Here is a 23736-nt window from a genome sequence, read left to right on the forward strand (position 1 = left end):
TTCAAACTTGTTTTGGGATCTGTACATTGTACCCTAAACATATTAGGGGCCCTTATCAAAGGTTTTGTTTAAAGATTTAATATGTTGTAAAAGATAAAATTATGTCTTACATATATATTTACATATAAAAATATATAGAATTTATATTTATTTTTTTCTATTCACATGTCCCATATAAAATTCAACCTTACGTATATATAAAAAAGATAATTTTATTTCCTATATCAAACCCTTTGATTAATTAGCATGGTGATTATTATTTTTTGGTACATGTTAACACAACAATCTTAAGTTTATTCATTTCCTGCTCTTTCATATGAAAGCCTTACACATTTACCCAACGAAAAATGCCATGTTAAAATAGACGGACAAGAACCCTTGCTCAAGGTGAATATATATTACACAAGATTTACAGAACTATTATAATTCAGGGGGAAATTGTGTCACTGGCTACAGCTACCGAAAGATTGCAGTTACAGGCTACAGCTCAAGGTAGCATCTCCTCGTTGCACATCCACTTCACTCAAGGGAACATATAGTTGTTAACTGTTGCCGATAGCTTTCCCATCCCCCCTCACCCCCCAAAAAATGTAATTTATGCAAGTCAACCTTGTGTGATGCTGTGGTTTCTCCAGCCTCTTCCAGCAGCATTCACAATATACACCATGCAACCTAATAATGCACCTATTGTAATAAAGTTCAACATCCTGGAATCGCTAAAAGGATTCTCAGACGAAATTCAACCTGAATTCGTCTTTCCTTGTTTACTACTGTCATTCAATGACAGGCCGTTTTCTTCGCAACTGAGTATATTAAGCTTTGACGGATGCATTGAATTAAATCCATTGGCCTTGACAGATCCAGAACTGTCCTCCCTTGAGTTTGAAATCCTTATTGGCTCAGAATTCTTATTGGATGAGTCACAAGTACCAACTGGTTGTTGCAACAATTCCATGCGTTTCAAGGATGGAACATCTCCTTTACAATACCTAAGCCACACTTTTCTATATGTTGACTCTAGGCCAAGGATAAAATTTGCACCATCACATAGAGGAGACTTGGACATAAGATCTCGCAGACTCGTTCTCAAATTTTGTAGTGCGGAAATGTCAGAGGCCAACTGCAGAGCCAATTGAACGTATTCATCTTCGTTTTTGGCAATCAAACGCTCCAGTCCTGAATTGTAACAAGTGAAATATTCAAGAGTTTTAGTGGTGATGCCAAAGATGCAATAAAAATATGATGCTTTACAAATTAGAAGACAGACTGAATAATTCAATACCCTCTCCCAATAAAGAAACACGATGAAAAAGCACAACCATGCAGGCACATAGACAAACAAACACAAGTCCACCTCAGGTAATAGAGGAAACATTGAAACTCTAAAGCTTATAGCACACATGCAAAGATCTGATGAGAGTAAAAGAATTGCACATACTACTTGGCCCAGGCAGACAGAAATTAAAATAAACCCATAATCCAACAAAATTGCAAATGTAATTGACATTGGGCAAATGAATTATTAGAATGATTATAATGCAGGATTCTAAAAACTTGTTCAAGCCCTTTAAGATAAACAATGCCATGTGACAACCATCAGGTATCAGCGCCGGCTGTCCTTTGCGATAAAACATTCCCCATCCCAAGAAATTTACCAATTCGGACTCACTGATTCCAAGTAAAGTGACTTATCCACTACCAGTTCGACAAGACTGAGATGGAGTTCAAATTTCGTGCCAAAATATCACGATTTGCCAAACTATAGACAGGTTTATTCTCAGTATGACTTTCTTAGCATTTTTTTTCCTGATAGCGTGAGTACCAGAATGTGCAATGAATACCATGAGGGTATCAACTATAAAGCAGAGTCATATTTGTTATTCAGAGGACAAAAGTAGGATAGACCTTTTTCCTAAAAAGAACTACAGAAAGTGCCAAAAAAAGAACACTATATGAATCCAATGCAGCAGCAAACAAATAATATTGCTCATCAAAGAAAAGAACACTATATGGCCCAATATTATTACAGAGAAACTAAATAAGAATTTAATATATAACTTTAGGAAAGACAAAAGGTTGAACTTTTTGAAACTAGTCTAAACTTGCAGCAAAACATGGAAGTTTTAATGACACTTCCCAAGCACTATTTGGCTAGATTAAGGACATTTCACAAAAGCACAAATTAAATGAAACAACCGTTCATTTATTGGGAAAAGATACATAAGACAATTAATAAATTGACAATAAACAAATATTCTGAAGAGTTTCTCACCAACTTTGCTAATAAGACTAACACCAACATTGTGCGCGTGTACTGAGCCAGCCATAGTGACACATGGAACTCCCATGTATAAAGATTCACATGTAGTGGTTGTTCCAGCATATGGAAATGTGTCCAAACTACACAAAACAAGACATGAGAGTTTACGAAGGGGTATGAGACTAGCCACATGACCAAACACAGTGCATAACATCCTTTCATTGGATTTCAGAGATATATGCTGCTCTGACATCCATTTTTCTAGAAATACAAATAATCAACAATAAAATAATAAAAACATTGGTCATGATTCATGAAGTAAGATTAAAACCACTGCATGTGAAAAGCCTATAAAAATAAAGTTATAAGCATAAGCTAAATAAAATTTTAGTTTTTAACATTCAACAAACTAAACAAAAGATATGTTTCGAACATATCAAACAGCTTATGTTTTTGAAAATTAAATAGGCTAAAAGAACCATGTAACCAACAGATAACCTTGCAATCTCTGTTTATTAACAGAACTTTCAATAGTGCTTTTGCATGCTATTCATATGATGCAGTCCCATTATGGCATAGCCACATAACTACACAGCTAAACTATGTCAATGAACGGTAACGCTGAATTCTTTAAATTTCCAAAAACTATGTCTAATAATTTATGTGCCTGTAACCCTGTACTATATGGTAATTGGCTTGAGAAAAAAAAATTGTTGAAATGATTTTTAAATTTTATGATACAAACAAATTTATAAGAGAAAGCTATTAATTTAAATGATGTCACGTGGTACCGGAGAGATGCAAGTTTGCCAGATTGCAGCCATATCTAATTCACAGACAAATTAAAGATTAACAGATTCAAGCCACTACCAGCAATAAGAATTAGAAGAAGCATTAAAGATTGAAAACATAGGAGATTAAAAAGGTTGTAAAATTACTAAGAACATTCGGAAAAAACTGAAGTGCTATTCATAAAACAAGACTTGTAGTCAACACAAACAAAATATGCATGAATCAATTTACTAAAAAAAAAAATACGCATGAATCACAAAATGTGAGCTTAAGCAGGACCATTAAAACCCTAAGTAATACAAAAAAGAGATATTACCTGATGTCCATCAGAGAATATGCTTGCATATGATCATGGTTTAGAAGAATAAGGGGCAAAAGATCAACACGTAGCGGTTCCAAACCTAACTGCTCTAGTGTTGAAAGGAATCTTTGTCTCACACTGTCACAGCAAAATGGTTTACATTTTACCACAAGGCGAGAATTTGGAATAGCACACAGTATCCTTGCCCAAACCTGCAATACTTTAGGAGTAATCTGATGAAATAAAAAGAACACACATGTTAGGGGCTATATGACTTATGTTTCACAATTTGTTCCCGATAAACAAAAAGGGTCATATATGTAACATATTTAACACAACCGATACCTTGGCAAGATTGTTAAAACTACCAAATGTAATGAAGCCATTAGAAAGAGCGGGAGTTGGACAAACAGGACCAGCCTCAGGTGAAGGGGTGTAACAAAGGAAGCTTTCTGGCAATCTAAGTAACTCCTCAACATGCCTGTAATTTAGGAAAAGTACCATAAGCAAATAAACTATAATAAGAGTTATAGAGAAGTGTTCTAGTACAGATCAATGACAAGAAAGTACTGAAGTTCTTGAAGAGATCTACTTCTGCTTTGTTTCAGGAGGGTCAGCCAGTGAATCAGTGATTCTATAATCAATTGTAGGCAATCCTGTTGTATTGGGATAACCAATCCAAGTCACCTGAGTGTTAAGCAACATGAGTCACAATTTTGCATATAATGATAGCAAAATGCATGTTGTTATGAATGATACATGCCACTTCATATCACAAGCTTGATAGCTAAAAATTTAGCACTGCTTGCATATATTGAGATCACTAAATGTGGCATTGAAACAAAAGCAAAGATTAAAGGCATATATGGAAAATAAATAGTTATAACATCTATGGAAAATAAATACTGCTCGGTAGCTAGGATAAACAAATCACAATTTCTATTCAACCAGCTCCCTAATTTTTATAAACAAAAAAAAAAATCATAATAATTCACAGCATAATACATCGGGAGAAATGTGAAATAATAACATGCTAGAAATCACACTGCGGCATCCAAATTATCGAGCATCACAAAAACAACATAATAGTAAATAGAGGTAGGAGTAGGACGATAAACAGGGATAAAAGATATAGTAACCAAAGGTAAGAAGAGTAATAAGCCAAAAAACAAAGGGATCAAATCCATATATAGACATGCTGAAGTCTAAACACACCTGAATTGGTGCAGGTCGACATGCCATCATGCCCAACTTATTGTTCGCAGTATGACCTGTAAGTTCTACCAAAATATCAACTTGATCTTCTCTAACCATGTTGGCAACCTTCTTTTCATCAATCCCATAAATATCTTTCCAGATACCACCCTTCTTTAAGACTTTCTCTCTAAATTTAATGGTTTTTGCATCTGCCTGCAATATCACATGAAAATCAATTCCAAATTATATGGAAAAAAGTCAAAATCAGAGATATTGATGACAAAATAATGAAACAAAGTCAGAATATTAACAATAATGTAACATAACTCGTTACAAATTCTAAAAATGTGTAAATTCTGTTAACGTAACCAAAGTCAGAATGTTAACCCAGCTAGCCATTAGTACCAACAAGCCAATTTGAAGAGTTTCTTGAAAATTGGTCTTTCAGTAAACTATTGTAACAGCAATTTTCAATGAATCATATTCTTTTCCCCAAAAAAAATTGTTAAATCATATCTGACAGACAGAATCACAAAATAATCAATATCAATAAAGCATAATGAAATTTTGGTCAAACTAGATAAACCAAGCTAGAAAAGAGTGCGACAATAGCAAACTAAGTGCAAACTTCAACCAAAAGAAGAAAATTGCAATTTTTTTAAATAAGAGACATAATGCAAAAGATAAAGAGCCCAAATATTTGGACAAGCAAAATGTATTCAAGCAGGTTCACACTGATTAATGCACACTGGAATCATTCTGGACAGATAAGCCATAGGAGCCCAAGCCACTATAATTGATAGAGTGTCCTCATTTAGAATGTAATCCACAATGCAGGATGAACATCAACTTGAATGGTTGACTAGTGCAAAAGCAACTATAGCCACAACCCATGATGGAAAGTAATATCAGCACCAAGGACCAGAGTAATTACAACCAGAGGGTGTCTTATAAAATAATAATAATAGTAACAACAACAGGAAGTAGAGGGGGGACTGGTGGGTTAGTTCCCACTGAATTTCCTGCAACAGTTTGGTGAAGAAAGAGAAAAAGATCTTCCTCCAGCCAGCAATATGGTATATTGTTTTTTACATTCCCAGTGCCAATCCATCTTAATTGATAGTTGGTACTGAAATAACATAGATATGGACATTCACAATTGGTACCCAATTTCACCCGTAAATGGCGTTCTTGCTATGTACCCACAAGGAAGATATAAAGGCTGGTGAGTAAGATAGTGGTACCCGTGCCAGTCTCTTTAGTTGCTTAATGAATATTAGCTAAGATAAAAATCAGAATATATTAACACTGTATAACCTATTAGATATATTAGAGACATAATATAAAATGTGTCTTCACCTAACATCTTAAGTTTTTCGTATAGTTGGTTCATGACATGGTACCAGAGCTTCTCTAGTTCAAATCCTTCCCAATCATTCTTTCAAATAAAAAAAAATGAAATTTCAGCAGGTATGTAAGCTTGTGCATTATTTACGCTTCAAGCCCAAAGGATTCCTGCACCGGGGAGCATATTAGAGATGTAATATAAAATCACTTATATGTCTTTACCTAACAGTTTAAGCTTTTAGGATAGTTGACTGATGACAAGATCAATTATGATCGAAAATAGAAGAAGAAACCAAAATGGGGAACCAAAACTTGAACTAAATATTTTATCTATGATTATAGTTCAATATTGTGTTGAACTACCTATTGATCCATCAGTTTGAAATGTTGGAAAACAGGACCAGCAATGTACATGAAACTAACTGAACAAAGGTAACCACACTTCCTAAAGCAAATATTTCTATCTCCTAGAACTAAAATCATTCATATAGATTGAGAATCTTTCTCTTCAAGATACTCTAGATCACCCATAACAAAAAATTGTCAGTTACAGTTAAGAAAGAACAAGTTCAAGCTCTTCCAATATTTGTTGGACATTTCTACTATTAAAGAAAGTGAAACACCATATAAACCTTTGATAGCCAATCAATTTTGGTTCTTAGCTGCAAATATAGTTGAATTAAAGTTTGAATTTTAAGAGAACACGAGAAAATGTTATGCCAATGGTCTAGAGTAATGATTAGATGCACGGAAAATACATTAAGATAGTTAGGTATTGCGATTTGCATACATGAATTCATAACTGATACCTTGACAACTGCAGAATAAACAATCACTTTATAATTGGTGTAGTCATGATAGACAAGGGGAGCTTCTATGAAATATGACACAGAATGAGTAAAATAATCAGGTGATACATATCCTATCACAAGAGGCCGTTCAGGATCTTTTGAGTTGTCCCATGATGTGTACTGTGGATACAATCTCATAAATCGCCTACCCCACTCCCTGCATGGAAATGATTTTTTATAGTCTCCAAGCTACATATCCTATTTTTGTACATGAAGTAAATTGCTACACATAACTGTAAAATATCATGAATGACAATTTGCCAATTAAAACTATCACTCATCAAAACCATGCAACAGATAGATCACATAAGTATTGCTTCCAGAGCCAACATAAAGCAAATGTTGACGCGGGTTTATATTCTACATTAAGTGGAAAGTTACTATTTAAAGGTTTAATTTGACTACTCTCAATATCACACTAGCAGCTTCCTTTGGTGTAAATAGACATTAGAGAGCGCAAGAGCATTTTCTTCAAGCTTTTACTGAAAAAGAAAGTATTTCTGTGCTTAGAAGTTGACAACCAGCACATATTTCATCTTACCAATGCATGCTAATTGATCCCTATATTTAGAACAAGAAATCATTATTTTGTCTTTAAAACTTAATCAAGGTCTGACTGTATATTCTTGCTTTTCTTTCCTAATAGAAGCTACCCAGAAAAGCATTTTACTCAATACTCTTATTTTTCTTCTTTTTTTCCATTATCTTTTTATGCACTGGACCACAGCTAATAAAATTGTACAAACCATTACTCTAGGTTGTCAGTAGCGGCCTGTAGCGCCGCTAAACCGCTACCGTAGCGGGTAGCGGCAGTCGGCCGCTACAAACCGCGATGCTACGCGACATTGGCCGTAGCAGAAGGTAGCGGCGTAGCGTAGCAGCAATACCTCTACCCGCTACACCCGCTACAACACTCCCATGTTGGAATTTGATGGAGAATCCGGAGATGATGATGATTTTCTTTATTAGTCCAGTTCTTGTACTTGACTATTTGACAATTTTATTGTTCAGTTGTGTTTAATTTTGGATCCTTCCTTTATGTTCCTTGTATTTGACATTGATTGTGGAATTATGTGTTTGATTTTGTGTGACTTCTTATGTTTGAGCATTAATACTAAAAGCAGTATTGCCTCGTTTCTTGACTGTTAGTATATTATATGTGGAATTAATACTTCACCGTAGCGGTAATACCGCTACCCGCTACACTGCTATACCATTTTCGGGGTCAGCCACTACCGGCCGCTAACTGCTATTGACAACTATGCCATTACTTTATCTCCACCAGCATAATGCAGATAGAATATATCTTTCAGGCAATAAATAAAAGTAATTTTTTTCATCACCTGAGGAAATTAGATATGTAATTGAACATTTATGAAAAATCAATGAAGTTGATTAAATATTATAGATAATGAAGTTGATCAAACACTACCAATGATCAAAATTTAAGTATACAAGGTCAGTCAGTGGAGAAAGCAACAACCTGTGAACCTCAAAAAGTGTGTCATCAATTCCTTCATCTATGTAATTCATTGCAAGCAAGCGGTTCTGCATATTAAGGTGGATTAAAATGAGACATAAAATACTGATGAAAATAGCTCCAACAATCAAAAAGTGAGATAATTCTTGCAAAAAAAGAAATCCATTCATCCGCCCATTGTATTACAACTAATGTGAATATGACAAAAACAAGTATTCAAATTATGATCAAAATATTTGAATTGAAACTAAAAATGGCACTTTCAATATCACTAATACCCAGCTGAAGCAGCTGAACAACCTTTTGTTATCATGTCAACTTGAACTCCCCTTCACTTTCTTATGAAAGCCATGAAAAAAATAGAACCAGAGACATGGAGAGAAAGGTAGAGTGGGGTGGGGAGAATCTTCTGGCTTCAAGGATACTTATGTGGTTCCCCATTCTCCAGGATAGGTATATAGGCTTCCCATAATTGATGAACAAATCCAAGAAAGTAACAATTGCAGAAGTAAAAGAGAGGCAGGCTTGCAAGCTCAATAATTGGAAGGCAAACCATTTTAGTGGCTTCAGCAATACTAGTGTATACGATGTCCTGCTTTAAACTCCTAAAAAACCCTTTGTCGAAATTTAAATAGATTGGAGGCAAAATTTTGGCAGGGGTAAAGAATAAAAGGGAAAAAAATGACAAAATGGGTTAGTTGGAAAAAGGTTTCAGACCAAAAAGCAATATGTGGGTTTGAACTTAAAGATGTTGGGCATTTAATTTCACTAAATTGACTATGCATGGCTGGCATTTACGTAGCAGTAGGGAAATTCAATACAATTTAAATTCTAAGGGTGTCCATACACAATTTCATGGATGCCTAAAATGGTCATTATCCTTCACAAACATAGCAAATAATTCATAAAGGGGGAAGAATCTTGGAGGTCAATAAAGGCAAGTTGATCATAGATGCCATGAAATGGAAGCAAATAATGGTGTAGAGTAAATAAAATAATATTTTCAAAGACAAATAACTTTCTCTGCTCACATAGTCACAGCACTTACAAGTACTCCTTCCTGTTCCCTTTCCCTTTTACAATTCAATATTACCCTGCTTTTTTCTCAATAAAGCCTTACCGTAGACATCTAAAATCCTTACTTTTTTGCCGCTGCCGCCCCAAAATTTTAGCAACTTATACTTTCATACAAGTCACTTTTCACCTTTTAAACCTCAAATTTATCCTATCCCTATAACAAAGATCCCAAACTGCAAGCTCACCCGCTAGAAAATTTAAACTCTACAGTCTACATCATGGGGACCATAATATGTATCTAAAATTAAACTCTACAGTCTACATCATGGGGACCATAATATGCTCACTATGGGCACCATAATCCATCATAATTTAAAGACATGTATCTAGTTTTACATGAATCCCAATTCAGATGGATGTAATCCAGTTCCTAAACAGAAGATAGGGAGACAGGCATTTTAGGTATAATGTTATATATTTAAGTATGCATCTAAACAATTAACAGAACTCATCAAGGATGAAACAATCACCCAATATGCACCATTACCTGGCCAGCATTTCGGGAATCAGGATCAATCTTTAGACATTGCTCATAAGCATTAATTGATTGAGCGATATCACCGGCATCCCTATAAAGAACTCCTGCACAACATAAATACAGAAGATAAGCATATCTTGAAAGATGTGCTTAGATTTTCACTGCCTTGTGCCCCTTGCAATAAAACATTTTGTGATTACATGCAAAGAAAAAGAAAATAATAGATCCTGGTATTCACACTGGAATTATACAGAAAGTATACAGCAATGCTCTATTACAATAGCAAGAAAACAGAAAGAAACAGCAGACGAAAGTAGAAAATTAAGATGGACTCAGAGAAGCACGGGTTGCTACTTGCCCCAAGGCCTAAGCCTCCCCAATTCCCATCACAGACTCAATGCCGTCATCTGGTCCAGCTTCCTCCATCATATTCTTTCCACTCCCCATCCTTCCCACACCCCTTCAACAGTGCCCTGTAGCCACCTGAAATACTGTTAGACTCATCCCTAACATCTCGCACACATTTCCTATCCTGCCCTTTTCTTCCCTGCTTCTATTCTTTCTCTGGTAAACCCAAATTGAAGGCCCAGGGATGCCTATCAATAGCCCCACCCAGTGAATTCCATCTCGTCCTCAAGGTGCAATTCTGGGAAAGATGCTTGGGTGAGAGTAAAATCTTCCCCAAGTGATGTAATGGTGAGGCAGTGAGCCCACTTAATGAGGACTTCAATGTCCCCATTTATTAACCTTTGCATATGCTAAAACTTCTTCAGGTACAACCCGCAATTCCCAGTCTTCTACGAGAAAATATGGGATTTGCTAGCTGTATTGAATAAGGCCAGTTCAAGCTGTGAAACATTGAAAATAGGGAGTAATATTGAGCACTCAGGTAGTTGCAGCCAATAAGCCACTGTGCCAATTATGTATAGTACCTGAAATGACTCTTATCCCTCCAATAGTAATTAGTCCCCCATAACTTCAATATGTTGGTATGCTACAGAGATTCAGCAGCAGGTTCATCTCTACTTCAACTTCCTCCACCACCTTGGCCTCTCATCCTCCTCCCCAAGCAAGATCACATGCAGCTGCTTGTTGCAGCATACATGGCCGGAGAATACCAACATCATAGCGAAAACATAGGCCCCTTCTTCTCTTATCATTTTCTTCATCCTTTGTTAATTTATTAAACCCCATTCCTCTCCTATTGCCGCTGTCCAGACCACATATTGGGCCTTGTGGTCCACTCCCTTCCTCCTATCATGTCCTGGATCCCAATTCCTCTAAGGTCAAAGCTGGTCTCACGACATTGTAGCTGTACCCATAGGTTGTGCTCCCCACTAAACCTGTGTTTCTCTGACTCTATCTTAATTTTCCCTTTTCATCTTCTGTTTCTTTCTGTTTTCTTTCTACTGTAATTAGAGCTTTGCTCTATACTTTCCCTTTAATTCAAGTGTGAATACCAAGATCTATCAGAAAATGAAAACAAAAAATCCATAAAACATTTTGGGGAAAGAGGGGGGCAACTTGCAGAACTCTCCAAGCAAAGAATACAAACACAATTCAATTTTTTCAAAATTCTTGCACAGAACATTTTATAGCTCAAAATGAAATTTCACAGCAATTTTAGCTTTCTTATCCTTGCTTCAGTTGTTCTAATATCATTTTAAAACAAGTTTTTTTTCTGTACATATTTCAAAATAAGCTTTATAACCAACTATTTGGTTGATTAATCTCTTGGAATATATACATTTATATAACCATTCAACTACCACAAAAAAAGACCTAACCAAAGAGATAGCAGACATGTTTTACTTGTGTTAGAGAATAAAATAAGTGGTTATTTACAACTTGTATGCATTCTTTGTTCATCATTGACCATGTTGATAAGTCTAAAATGTTCTCAATTACTATAATGTTTTCAGGTTACATTACTGAGAAATCTGACAGTTAAATTGATCTTTAGCAACCAGGAAGCTTAGAAAAGTCCAGATCAAAAAACCGATCACACATTTACTCATTAATCATTCATTCCACATTTAAATATTTAATCGACCCAGTATAACCTAATTAAAAAATTATGCCAGTAAAATGTCAATCATAAATTAGCACAACCATGACACACACAATCGCTAAGTGTGGTAAAACCATAATAACCAAACAGATAAATAATTAGAGGAAGAATAAAAAATACCTAGGTTATTGTATGCTTCTGCATATGTTGGATTTGCAATGATTGCTTTCTCAATCATACTTGCAGCAGCATCCATTTTACCCTGGAGAAGGAAGAAAAGATAGTCACTTAATGAAGATATTTGATAACTCCAAAATTCAAGAATTATGCAATACTTAACCTGGACAGTGTATACAACACCAAGGTTATTTAATGACTGTGAAAAGTTAGGTTTGATTGATAAAGCAAGCTGCGTAACAAAAATAATAGGTTATGATTATAAATCTATGCAATCCAACAGGAGTGAAAATAAATTGACATGATCATCACTGTTACCTGGTAACATTCTACAGCTTTATCAAGATTGTCACGATCTTTATATATAACTCCAAGATTGTTACAAGCTTCCGCACAATGTGGATTGAAGTGAAAGGCAAGTTCATAGAATACAATAGCCTAAATTGTAGATTGAATTTCCACCAACAAAATTAGTATGGAATAATATGTACATGTGTGATGTATCTTAATGTAATACATGCAGATGTGCAGGTAGGAACATAGGCACGTGAGTGTCAGAGACATACCATATCAAACTTAAGCATCTCACCATAAGCAACCCCAAGATTATACATGGCATCAGCATAATGCCAGTTATAATACAAAGCTTTCTTATAAAAAGCCACACCTCGGTTGATGTCCCCCTCCAATTTAACCTATCCACCAAAATAATTCTCTCAGTAAGATAGCAAAGATCCAAATATGTCAAGGTATCTCATTATATATGGGAAACAAAGATAATGATAGAATGGTGCTTCAATAGATGCACTTTAAAGGGCAGCCCAGTGCACAAGACTCCCACCATTGTGAGGTCCTGGAGGGTCAAATGTATGCAGCTTCCCTCCCCCAAAAAAAAAAAAAATAAGCAACGAAGCTGTGTCTGTGGCTAAAGCCTGGGACCATTAGATTACAAATCAGCAACTTGCTGTTGTGCCAACTGCCAAGGCTCACCCTCTAATTGGCAAGGGGAGATTAAAAACATAAACTGGCTAGCAGTAACTACTGGACTCAAGTCAGAACTTAGAATTTCACTAAAATTGCTTCTCGATTCACTAGGAACTACGAGACTGTATTTCCTTAAAGCCACTGTAAAATCAAGTTGATGTTAAAGGTGTCATTTCTTAAGCAACAACTGTTGTTTCCACCCCTATCCAGCACACAATTTTACATTGCATTAAAGTCGTTCTAAAAAAATGACAATCTCCATTATGATTCATTATATCATCATTGCATTAATATTATCAAGGATGAACTGTCCCTTCAGAAGTTTTACAATAAACATGGTGATAATTAAGTATTTTACCTTTCAATTAAAACAAGAAAAAGGACATAAAATATATATATATATAGCAATAAGGCTTCTAAAAAGCAATTATCATATTGTAGGATTTCGGATGTGTCACCTTCGTTCCCAAATCTGTCAAAGCTATAGCCATATTATTCTTTGCAATCTCGAAGTTGGGTGACACAGCTAAACACCTACCATAAAACATCAACTGATCATTAGAACCAAGAAGTCAAGTCATTAAATAACAAATAAATACATGCAAAACTTGGCTCAGAAAAGCAAGACCAAGCTCGAGATATGTAGAGTACCTCTCATAACAAGTAATAGCTGCTTCCAAATCACCGCGATTTTTAAAAATCACACCCATGTTGCAATACGCTTCAGCGTACATAGGCCTCTCTGACGCGGCCTTTTCATAGAAACTGAGGGCCATGTCATATTGCATCATTTCAGAGTACACCACACCAAGGTTATAATACGCTGGCTGCAAGCCCGTAACAAAAGAAAAAAGATATATCATGCAAACAAAAAGCAAAATAAATTTTAACAGGGTTTAATGATAAAACCAAAGTATCTAGAATAAGAAAAAATTACAGCATAGTGCGGATCTATTTTAAGGGCTTCAAAATATTTTTGAATTCCCTCCTGAGTGTTTCCTGCAAGCTTTATGTTGGTACCAATATCTGTTAAAACAATGGCAAGGCATTCGGAAGCTGCTTTGTTTGAAGGATCCACTCGTAAAGCCTTCTGGTATGACTGTTCCAAGTAAATCAATTGATTAACAGTGATGAACACCGGACAAATTTTCAATTAACTTCTATAAACACTGGCATGGTAAAGATATAAAACAAAAAGTAAAGAGCCAGCTAAAATTTTGTGATATGGGCAAGGGGAAAATGTAGCACGAAGGATATGTAGATTAAGCTAAGCATACCTCATTATAACCTAAAACCAGACATAGCTGAGAAAAAATAACCAATTGGAGCCCTGTACCTAACATCTAAAGTAATGATGTAACGTTTGGTCTCATAACACGTCAAAGCCATAACTAGAACAGACAGCCCTGAATAATTACAGGAAAATTCATCCCTTTATCTACCAAAGCTATCAAGTAAACTATGGTTGCAACAGGGAGGCAATGAGAGACTGAATAGAGGTGGGTAAGCCTAAGAACCTTCTGTCAACACATGTAACTCCTGATCACTTTATGTACTAAAGTTCGGTGTCAACAAACTTAAGCATGAACTTATTGAACTCAGTTCTAAGTGATCGTCCAAACAATAATTGTGATGACGCATGCACGCAGGCTATGTACAATCTTCTCATTTGAAGTCAAGTGGGCTTAAATTAGCAATTCATTTTTCAAAGGTGCCTTCCATTCTTTATGTAATTTGCACATTTACCTTTGTAAGGTGAAATTCGACAACACAGTCAAAATAAATTGCAGACCAATAATTTCGGTAATGTTAGCATAAACTGTCACAAATATCCAAGTTCAACAAGCACTACCATTTCTTCCTGCTAATTTACTTACATTGAATAGAACTACAACTTTGAGAACTTTACTAACAATCACATATACAAGACACAATCAGAGTCTGGTCATAAACAATATACATAGACCTGTATTATGTGCCACAATGAATCTATTATTATAAATTCCTTATCACCTCGAAATATGATGAATTTCACCATAGAGCTATTAAACTATCATAGACATACCTCAGCAGCCTCGACAAGGCGACCCTCCTCCTTGTATAGAATACCGCAATGCGTGAGGGCACAAGCATTTTGAGGATCGAGCCTGATAGCCTCAGAGAAAGTTTCAAAAGCAAGCCTCCCCATGTTCTGCATCTGCAAGCATATCCCTTTTCCAATGAGAGCCTCTACATTTGCACTATCCTTCTCCAGAACACGCTCGTACAGAGCAAGAGAATCAACAAACTTGTTCCTAGAACGCAGGATGTTTGCATAAGAAAGACTATCTTTCCCTTCACACCCAGCACCACCAGCAGAGCCACTAGCACTAACAGAAGGCTCTGAAACTTGCACAAAACCATTATCTCCCGCTAATTCCCTTTCACTCGCACGATTCCCGTCATGATTTTCCATCTCTGCCATCTGCACAAACGGAATTCGAGTAATATAGTCAGAACTCGTCAACACAAATTGATCGCATAACAAACCCTAGCAAACAAGAAGTAGAACTAAAGAGGATTGAAATAGATGAGAAATTGAGGAAGAAATTAGGGTTAGGGAAGTTACAGAGTGCGAGCGAGTTCAAGTGAAGGAAGGAGCACTGGAGCAGAGTGAGCGGAAAGAAATAGAAAATAGAGAGTGAAATTAAAGGGTGAAGAAGAAGAAGAAGGTAGTTGGAGAGAGAAGGAAGTAGCAGAGTTGGGAGGACTCAATGGGAATTGACAGCAACTCGCTCCGACACAGAGAGTTGGATGTGCGCCAAACCCAGAGGCCCTCTTGTAGAGGTTCCTTGCTGTTACAACATTGGGGTTGGGGGACAACAAGCTTTGTTTCTTTAACCCCCATTTCCCTCTTTTCTCTCGCCAATTCTACACTGAATAATCACATGTTTAATTCTGCGTCTGTTTTTTTTTTTTTTTTTTTAACACAGGTCAAGAAATTACTGTGAAGAGATTTCTTATTTCAAGTTGTCTAAATCAATGATTTTTTTTTATGGAAAAAGTATTTTTCGTTTTAAATAACATAATTTGTGTTATTTTTTTATTTTATTTTTAAAATTGATTCTAATTGAGGCGAATCAGAATTTCTGGTATCCTCACATGTTCGACTCTTTGAGCCTAATCTAGAGTTTGGGTGCGAGTACAAGGATTACGATACTTATGCTCTCTCCATATGGTGTTGGTGGGATTCGAACCGAGGTCTTCTCCCACCACTCAGTCAATTTGTGTTATTTTATTTTATAAATAAATGAGACTCACATCTTTATTTTCTTTTTTATCCACTCTCTTTTATGATCTATCTCTTTTTCTTATTTAAAATGACATAATTTTACATCCTTTAAAATTAGTACATTACCCGTGTAATGCACAGGAAAAAAAGATCAAAAAATTTGTTGGAAAATGTCGTTGGTTAACCTCTAAAAAGAAAGAATCATATCATTATTTTGTGCTATTTTTGGAGTAGAAAAAGTTACAACATCTATAGAGAACTACGTGAATATCAACCATAAACAAAATTCTACAATTAAGAAACATCAATTATTATGCAAATCAAATATAATTATGTACTAAATAATTTAGTATCTTCATATACAGCAATGCATATAGCAAGAATAGTGATAAAATGCATATTGTCCTACCAAAGAAAAATAATCAAAAAATAAGTAAAAGTTCTTGCGTTCAATAGAACAATTATCAGCGTTCGTTAAGTGATACTATTGAGATTTAAACTTATAATCTCATATAAATTATTAAATTCTAAGATCACTAACTTAATTTTAATAATTTGCTAGGTAGTTAAATTTGCCCGTGAGAAAGTGAACAAACATTAAGAAATTAAAACACACTCATCAGTGAATTTTTTTTTTTTTTTCCTATAAATTTTACAGTATGTAAAAACTTATTTTGGCAACAATGATGCAAATTCCTCTAAGCAAAAAAATGTGACGACAAAATTGAAGCTGTTTAGAATTTTTTTTATTTTGTAAAGTACAAACGATAATAAAGGTGTTTGTTCAATACAGTCACCAAATTATTGAGGGGGAGAAAAAGATTAAAAAAAAATTAAGAATAGAAAGTTCATTACACTAAAATCCAAAAATGTGATTTAAGCAAAAGTTAGGGTGAAAAGGGCAAAAAAATTGGGATAAATTTTTTCTACGAAGTCAAATTAACGGTAAGTTTAATAGAGCTTTTAGCTACTTGAGTCGGCAATAAATTGGGATAGATTTCAGATTTTCATTAGACCTCTGGGTTATGAGAAAAAAAAACAAGGGGGAAAAAAATGAGAAAGAAACATAAAAGGAAAAAGTAAGAGAAAAGAATAAAAAAAAATAATAAAAGAAAACCGAGTTAAGTGATTAGAGGATTGGTGAAAACTTTCAGGTAAGTAAGAGTTAATTTTTTAACAAAAATTGTTATGATTGTATTTTATATTTGTTTATACTCAAATAATATTAGAAAATTCACTTTTTTTTAAAAAAATCTCTATACACATACTATCTGGTTTACATTTAAATTCAAAGAACATCTTATATTAGGTTCTCAAATTCAGATAATCCAACCCATAATTGCAAGAATGGAGCTTTACCAACTGAGCTAAATATAAAATAATTTGTCATTTAACTCACGTGATTTCAAGCCAATGTGACATTTTCTGATTTTAAGAACCTAGGGTAAAGCTACATGCTAACACTTTAGAATAATATGCATCCCCTCACTTTTACATTGTTTTTGCAACTAATTCAATAGCTTCACTTAATAACTAAGGAGACATATGTAACTTAATGGTTTTGAAGATTCATCAACATTTAAATAAATTATTTATGAATAGTCCCTATACAACGGATTGTCACCAGTTTCATCAGACAATTGACTACATGACCTAATATTTACTCTTCACAGAAAAATAAAATATCTTTCTTTTTTTTTTGGTAACAATAAAATTTATTTACAACAAAATATCTTTGTTATCATGTTAGATGTCTACATTTCTATCATGTCAAATATCCACTTTATATGTGATTCCCCATGTGTAGGCACATTTTTCATGCTTACAAAGTAATAATCTCTATGTCTTCTAGTTATTTTATTTGTTAAATAACATGGTCTTTTTTATTATTGTGTCCCTCATTCATTAAAAGATAATTAATTAATCCCTCACCCAAAATATTTCATAAGTCTGCAACTGTTTCACCGTTGACTGAAAGGTTTAATGGATTACAATATGGACGTAGTCAATTAAATCTTAAAAAAACGTTGGTCATTGACCCGTGATGTAATGGATTACAGCACAGTGTGTAATCGATTACATAACGCCAGAAACTTTATATTCCCTGTCTCATTTCACTTATACCCATTTGATACACTAAAATCTCTCTCGTTTCTCATATCCATTCCAACTCATTAGATTTTATTTCATCCCACCATCTCTAAAGTCTTTATCTTGTTAAATCATTGTCATTACAAGAGGCATATTCCATTTTTGGTAAAATTTGAACCCAATCCCAAAAATTCGAACCCTACTCCCCAATTTCGTGTGAAAGATAAGCTCAAGTTCAAACACCTATGTTACACTTATCTATCACAATGGGAGGCATTTTGAACCTCCCAATGGTGTCCAATTTGAAGAAAAAACAAAAATGATGAAAATCAAATGGGGCACTACATACAATGAGCTCAGGGGGAGAATTTACCAAAATTTTGAGCTACAAGACAGCTAATGCATTCATCGGTTGATTGCCAAGGTAGAGACTACAGTTGGTAACGATACTGTATACTGCATTAGTAGCGATATTTACGACGATGAAGATGTGGAGTGTGTCATAGATGCATTTGCTAACTGAAAATCTCAAAATTTTATTGAGATATATGTTAAAGTTGATTTTGGTCAGTCTTCATATTTACCTATGCATATAAGAACTCCACAATATTTTGGTCGAGAAGACAAAGTTGTCGGTTTATCTGCATTTGCACAAGCGTTAAGTCATATAACATTGCGGGGGGGGAGATGAAGATGGGGAGGAGGATATGGACAGCGATGAGCAGGGAAAACCTAAGAGTGTTATTCCACCAAGTGACACATCAGATACTGACATGGAGGGTGATTTTGACGTTGACACAAACCCAGTAAGCCCGAGTTCCCCGGCTATGTCACCACTCCACTTCATGTTGACCCAGGTAACAGTGGTAAGTTAGTAAATTTCAATTTTTATTTAACATTTAATATTTGTGTTGTTATTACTTCTGACAAAAATATCATGCTTTAGATGCAGGGCCTGAGATTGAGTCATTTTGGAATGAAAGTAAACATTATTATTTCATTAATTGGGCGCACCCTAATGACAAGATAAAGATGGTGTATGATGATGATAACTTGCACAGTGGTTGGCAGTTAGGGGATCCATTATATGTGCAACACGAGTTTCATTCCAAATTTGAAATGCAACATGTCGTTAAATTATATTGCATGAAGGATCATTGTAAAAGGATGATTGTGCTTGGTATGTGAGGGCAAACATGTCGAAGAATGGAAATACTTGGATGGTCTGTAAGTAGGGTAAAGATCACACCTACCTGAACCAGGCTTTTGCTCAGGATCATAGACAACTGGATTCAGAGGTTATATGTGCAACCATTATGAGTATGTTTTGTACTAATAGCAGTTACATATGATTTGTTTGTGTTATTTATTTAGTGAAGAATGCTCATTGGCAATATTGCAAACTTGCTTTGTTTTTTACAGGTATGTTAAAAGAAGATCCAGCTTTAAAATCAAATCTGATGTAAAAGAGGATACAACGTATATATGGATACAATATATCATACAAGAAGGCTTGTGAGACAAAAATAAAGAGCATTGTGAAGTTATTTGGTGACTGAGAGAAATTGTATGCATTCTTTCCCAATTGGCTTACATGCGTGACGCCGCGTAATGTTGGTTCTGTCTTCAAGCTTGATACAAATGAATGTTCTAACAAACGTCAAGTTTATACCAACAAGGTCGTCTTTCATAGGGTCATTTGGACATTTCATCAGTGCATTGAAGCATTCGAATATTGTAAGCTCATAATTCAAATTAATGGCACTCATCTGTACGGGAAATACAAAGGAACTATTTTGATTGCGACGTCATATGATGGAGATGGATACATTCTACCAGTTTTCTTTGTTGTTATTCCTCCAAGTGAGAATCTTGAAGATTGGTGGTGGTTTCTTAGCCTTCTAGGTGATCATGTGACATAGAGGCGAGGTATTTGTGTAATGTATGGTCGTCATTCCAACAATATAAAGGCGGTCAAAGAACATGTTAGTTGGCAACCTCCATTTGACTATCGCGTGTTTTGCCTACGTCACATCGGAAGCAATTTTAATACTGAGTTTAGGGATGTGGAATTGAAGAAAACGTGATGAAACTAGGTATAAAATTTCATTAATATGTACTTGTTATGAATTTTCATTATTTGTATTGTACATATTCGAATGCATTGAAACTCTTTGTTTTGTAGGGAACACGAGTTGAAAGATTCATTTTGACATGAGATTTCAGGAATTTACCGACAATAACATAAAAGTTGTTGCGTGGATTAATCGAATTCTGAAAGAGCAATGGTGCAGGTCTTATGATGAGAAGGGACAGAGGTTTGGTCACGTGACAACTAACATATCTGAGTGTGTGAATAAGACCCTCGACGAGTGCACGTAAACTACCGATAACAACATTGGTCAAGATGACGTGCAGTAGACTTGTTGAATATTTCATCAAGAGACGTGATAAGATCCATTTAATAAGATTTCAGGAATATGTCCAAATATAGTGGTACGTGCGGGAAGAACGAAGTTTGCACCATTGAATAAGGTAAATGACACTTAGGTGGCCTAAAACAAGATTATGGTCATATTAATGGAATCAGTAAAACAAGTAGGTCCCATGAGACCACAAAACCCCTCCCCAAGTCACATTGGATAAGTTAATGGTGAACAAAAATTGTTTGATCAAAAAATTTCATGGAACATTATGCAAACAATTTTTGGATAATTGATGCGTAAGATCGGCAAATGCACCGATCGTACCAAGTAATAAAGAGTGAGTAGAGTATTGTCTCCACGAGGATTGAGGCACCTAAGTTGTTATAATTATTCCTCTCTTGTTGGATTAATCAAAATAGGTTGAGAATGATTGTAGTTCATGAAACAAACTAAAACAATTAAAGTAAAAATGTAAATGATTCCAAAAGTGTTTTCAGAATGCAAGGACAAAAGATTAAGGATGGAGAAAATATTTGAGAAAATATGGCGGTAAAGAGAAACAAACACCTTTCCGATCCCCACCTTACAACTTGGATTACGTTTACATTTACCTATTTAATTGATCGAACAATTCATCATCTTTTATATGAGTAGTTAAGCCTTAATCCCTTAGTGACTTTAACCTTGTTAACTCTATTAGAATCTTAATCCCTTAGAAATACCTTTTTGAGTTAACCCTTAGAATTAATGAATCGTTAACGTTCGCGGTTCATGTAGCCTATCCCTAGTGCGTACATGAGCAGTTATCTTATTCTTTGTCAGGAATTAGAATTCCAACATCCCTATTGTAAACCCTAACCCTCGCAATCCTACTAGATTGATCAGTTCCAATAGAATTATAGAATGAAGAACAAGAAAAGATAAATTCAATTAAAATAGATAAACGTAAATTTCAACCAAGGTACAAGGGGTTCACATCAAGGATTGTGACCCTTACCACAATGATAAAACTAGCCAGACATGTTAATGTCTGACAAAATAACAATAAAATAAAGTAGCATTTAAAACCTAGAAGAGAAAGGGAAGATGGAGATCTTCCGTCTTGATCGATCGAATCCTTGAATCTCCGAGAAGATCCAAGGAATCTCCACTCTCTTTGTTTTTTTTCTCCTCTTGATTCTCAGAAAAGTTTCTTCTTCTTCTGTTTCTGATCCTTTTATTAGGTTTTGGGAAAACCTATTTTCACTTGCACTCCAATTGAGCCTTATTTTGGCTGATTCGCAGTAAAAATTATATCGCCCACGCACGGGGCGCCAAGCCTGGCGCCCCAAACTTGGGAGAAATAGAAGATGAATTCGTCAACAGCGCCCCGGGCGCCAACTCTGGAGTGTAGTGCGTCAGGTTGGCGCGCCGTGCGCCACCTCCTGCGCTCCGGGCGCCAGGTTGGTGCGCCGTGCACGGCCGAAACAGAAGCAAATCGTCGCTTTGGCGCCCCGTGCGCCAGGTACCGCGCCCCATGCGCCAACCTCCGCGCGTTGTGCTCCAGCGGGAAATTTGGTTTCTCCGTTTTTGCTCATTTTTGCGGCGTTTCCTGCTATTTAACATATAACTTGAGTGAGAGCATGATTGAGAAGGAATAATCAATATTTATATCATTTAATGACTATTTTCACACATTTATGATTAATTCCTTGCTTCTTTTAAGTTAGAAAACATCATCTGCTAGACTCACATCAAACAATTCCCAGATTTAGATGTTGTTGTCCTCAGCAATAAATTGAATTTAAGCATGGGAAGCAAGGTTCAATTAATCATGCATAGCATTGCACAGACAATCATAAAGATTACTATACTAAGCATGAATGATTTCTAAGTCAAACTTAAGATGATGCTTAACACTACATTCAAACGTCAGAGTCTAACTTGATTACCCCTCACAAGACATGATATTCACTCATCACTCAGTGTTTGGGGTCATTCATCATCACTCATTTCATCACAGCTGTTGTACTACCATAAGCTTGATCTTTTTCTCAAGTTCCTAAAGATGAGGAACATCAACACATGCCTGATTGATCAAAAGGGCTTCTTAAGGTTATAACTTGGCTTGGCTTAAGGTTAGAATCTTTTGGAAAGTAGCTGAATAATTATTGAGATTAAAACATCATTTTCATTAAGACTCAATCATCTCTCAATTCAAGTTTCAGCTCCACTTTTTATTCGAATTCATGATTCCTTCCTTTTTCTCACTTTTTCCTTCATAATTGCTTGTCAATTTTTGCAATTTATTTTTCTTTCTCTTTAAATTCATGTGAGAACTATTCTTTTCTTTTCCTTTTCAACTGCTTAACCTCTAGTGGAGATTACCTCAATTACTTCTAACTTTTTGATTACTGACATTTCAATCTCAATCAAGGTAAGTTCTGATGGAAGTGGTCTAAACAGTTTAATAAGGTAATTAAAAAAAATTGGTCTCAGGCTCAACATGGCTAACAATGGATGATTTCTCAGGTAACTATTTGGCCATAAGCTTAATTGAACAAAATGTCTCTATCACTTCAATCAACACATGCATTGGAGAGAATTAGATCAAGTTCTAGAGTACCACTGCAGTGAGGACTCTAAAAAAAAAAATTTAACTGTATAGGCACAAACCTCACAAGCTGTGGTATCAAACTAGACTCTTCTTAATTTCATTTCAAGCATCATTATCATAGAAACCAAACAAACGAGCAATCATAATCTCTATTCATGCTCTATGCAATGTCATGACAATCTTGCATATCATGCAATGCTTACTCATATTCAACCAAGGAATTGACTGAGTAGCACATCTAAATCAGGACTGTGCTTTCACATAGCAGGAAATGAAACTAAAAACAAAAAATTTCTACCAAAATGAAAATAACTAGAAAGGTTAAAATAACTCCCCTGAAGTAGCTATGAATCTGCTGAACCTTTTTTTTGTGTGATACCTCGATTGTCGTGTATGC

The 23736-nt window shown here is 35.3% G+C and overlaps 1 protein-coding gene across 1 annotated transcript; it reads right to left on the bottom strand.

Moving 5' to 3' along the window:
• Positions 1-328: 328 nt before the first annotated feature.
• On the bottom strand, positions 329-15835 carry LOC133309891 (probable UDP-N-acetylglucosamine--peptide N-acetylglucosaminyltransferase SPINDLY). The gene is made up of 18 exons (XM_061510753.1): positions 15564-15835; positions 15021-15419; positions 13893-14054; positions 13607-13782; positions 13414-13489; positions 12538-12666; positions 12290-12409; positions 12135-12203; positions 11975-12056; positions 9793-9887; positions 8232-8296; positions 6707-6905; positions 4569-4763; positions 3946-4040; positions 3699-3834; positions 3369-3586; positions 2273-2400; positions 329-1176 (listed from the first exon to the last, which is right to left on the bottom strand). The coding sequence occupies exons 2-18, from the start codon at positions 15417-15419 to the stop codon at positions 740-742; spliced, it is 2781 nt and encodes a 926-aa protein (XP_061366737.1). The 5' UTR covers positions 15564-15835; the 3' UTR covers positions 329-739.
• Between the last annotated feature and the right edge of the window lie 7901 nt (positions 15836-23736).

The sequence above is a fragment of the Gastrolobium bilobum genome, unplaced genomic scaffold, assembly GCF_033153095.1.
Source record: "Gastrolobium bilobum isolate Gb01-03AN ecotype WA unplaced genomic scaffold, APGP_CSIRO_Gbil_v1 utg6679, whole genome shotgun sequence".
Taxonomy (NCBI): Eukaryota; Viridiplantae; Streptophyta; class Magnoliopsida; order Fabales; family Fabaceae; genus Gastrolobium; species Gastrolobium bilobum.

What these genes read in the sequence shown, in the direction of transcription:
- LOC133309891 (XM_061510753.1), bottom strand. Translation starts at nt 15,419, where the DNA reads ATGGCAGAGATGGAAAATCATGACGGGAATCGTGCGAGTGAAAGGGAA. An exon ending in AGATGCTTAAGTTTGATATG is followed by an intron (nt 12,410 to 12,537) that starts GTATGTCTCTGA and finishes TCTACAATTTAG; the next exon opens with GCTATTGTATTCTATGAACT. An exon ending in TTTATTCTGCAGTTGTCAAG is followed by an intron (nt 4,764 to 6,706) that starts GTATCAGTTATG and finishes GTGATATTGCAG; the next exon opens with GCAGATGCAAAAACCATTAA.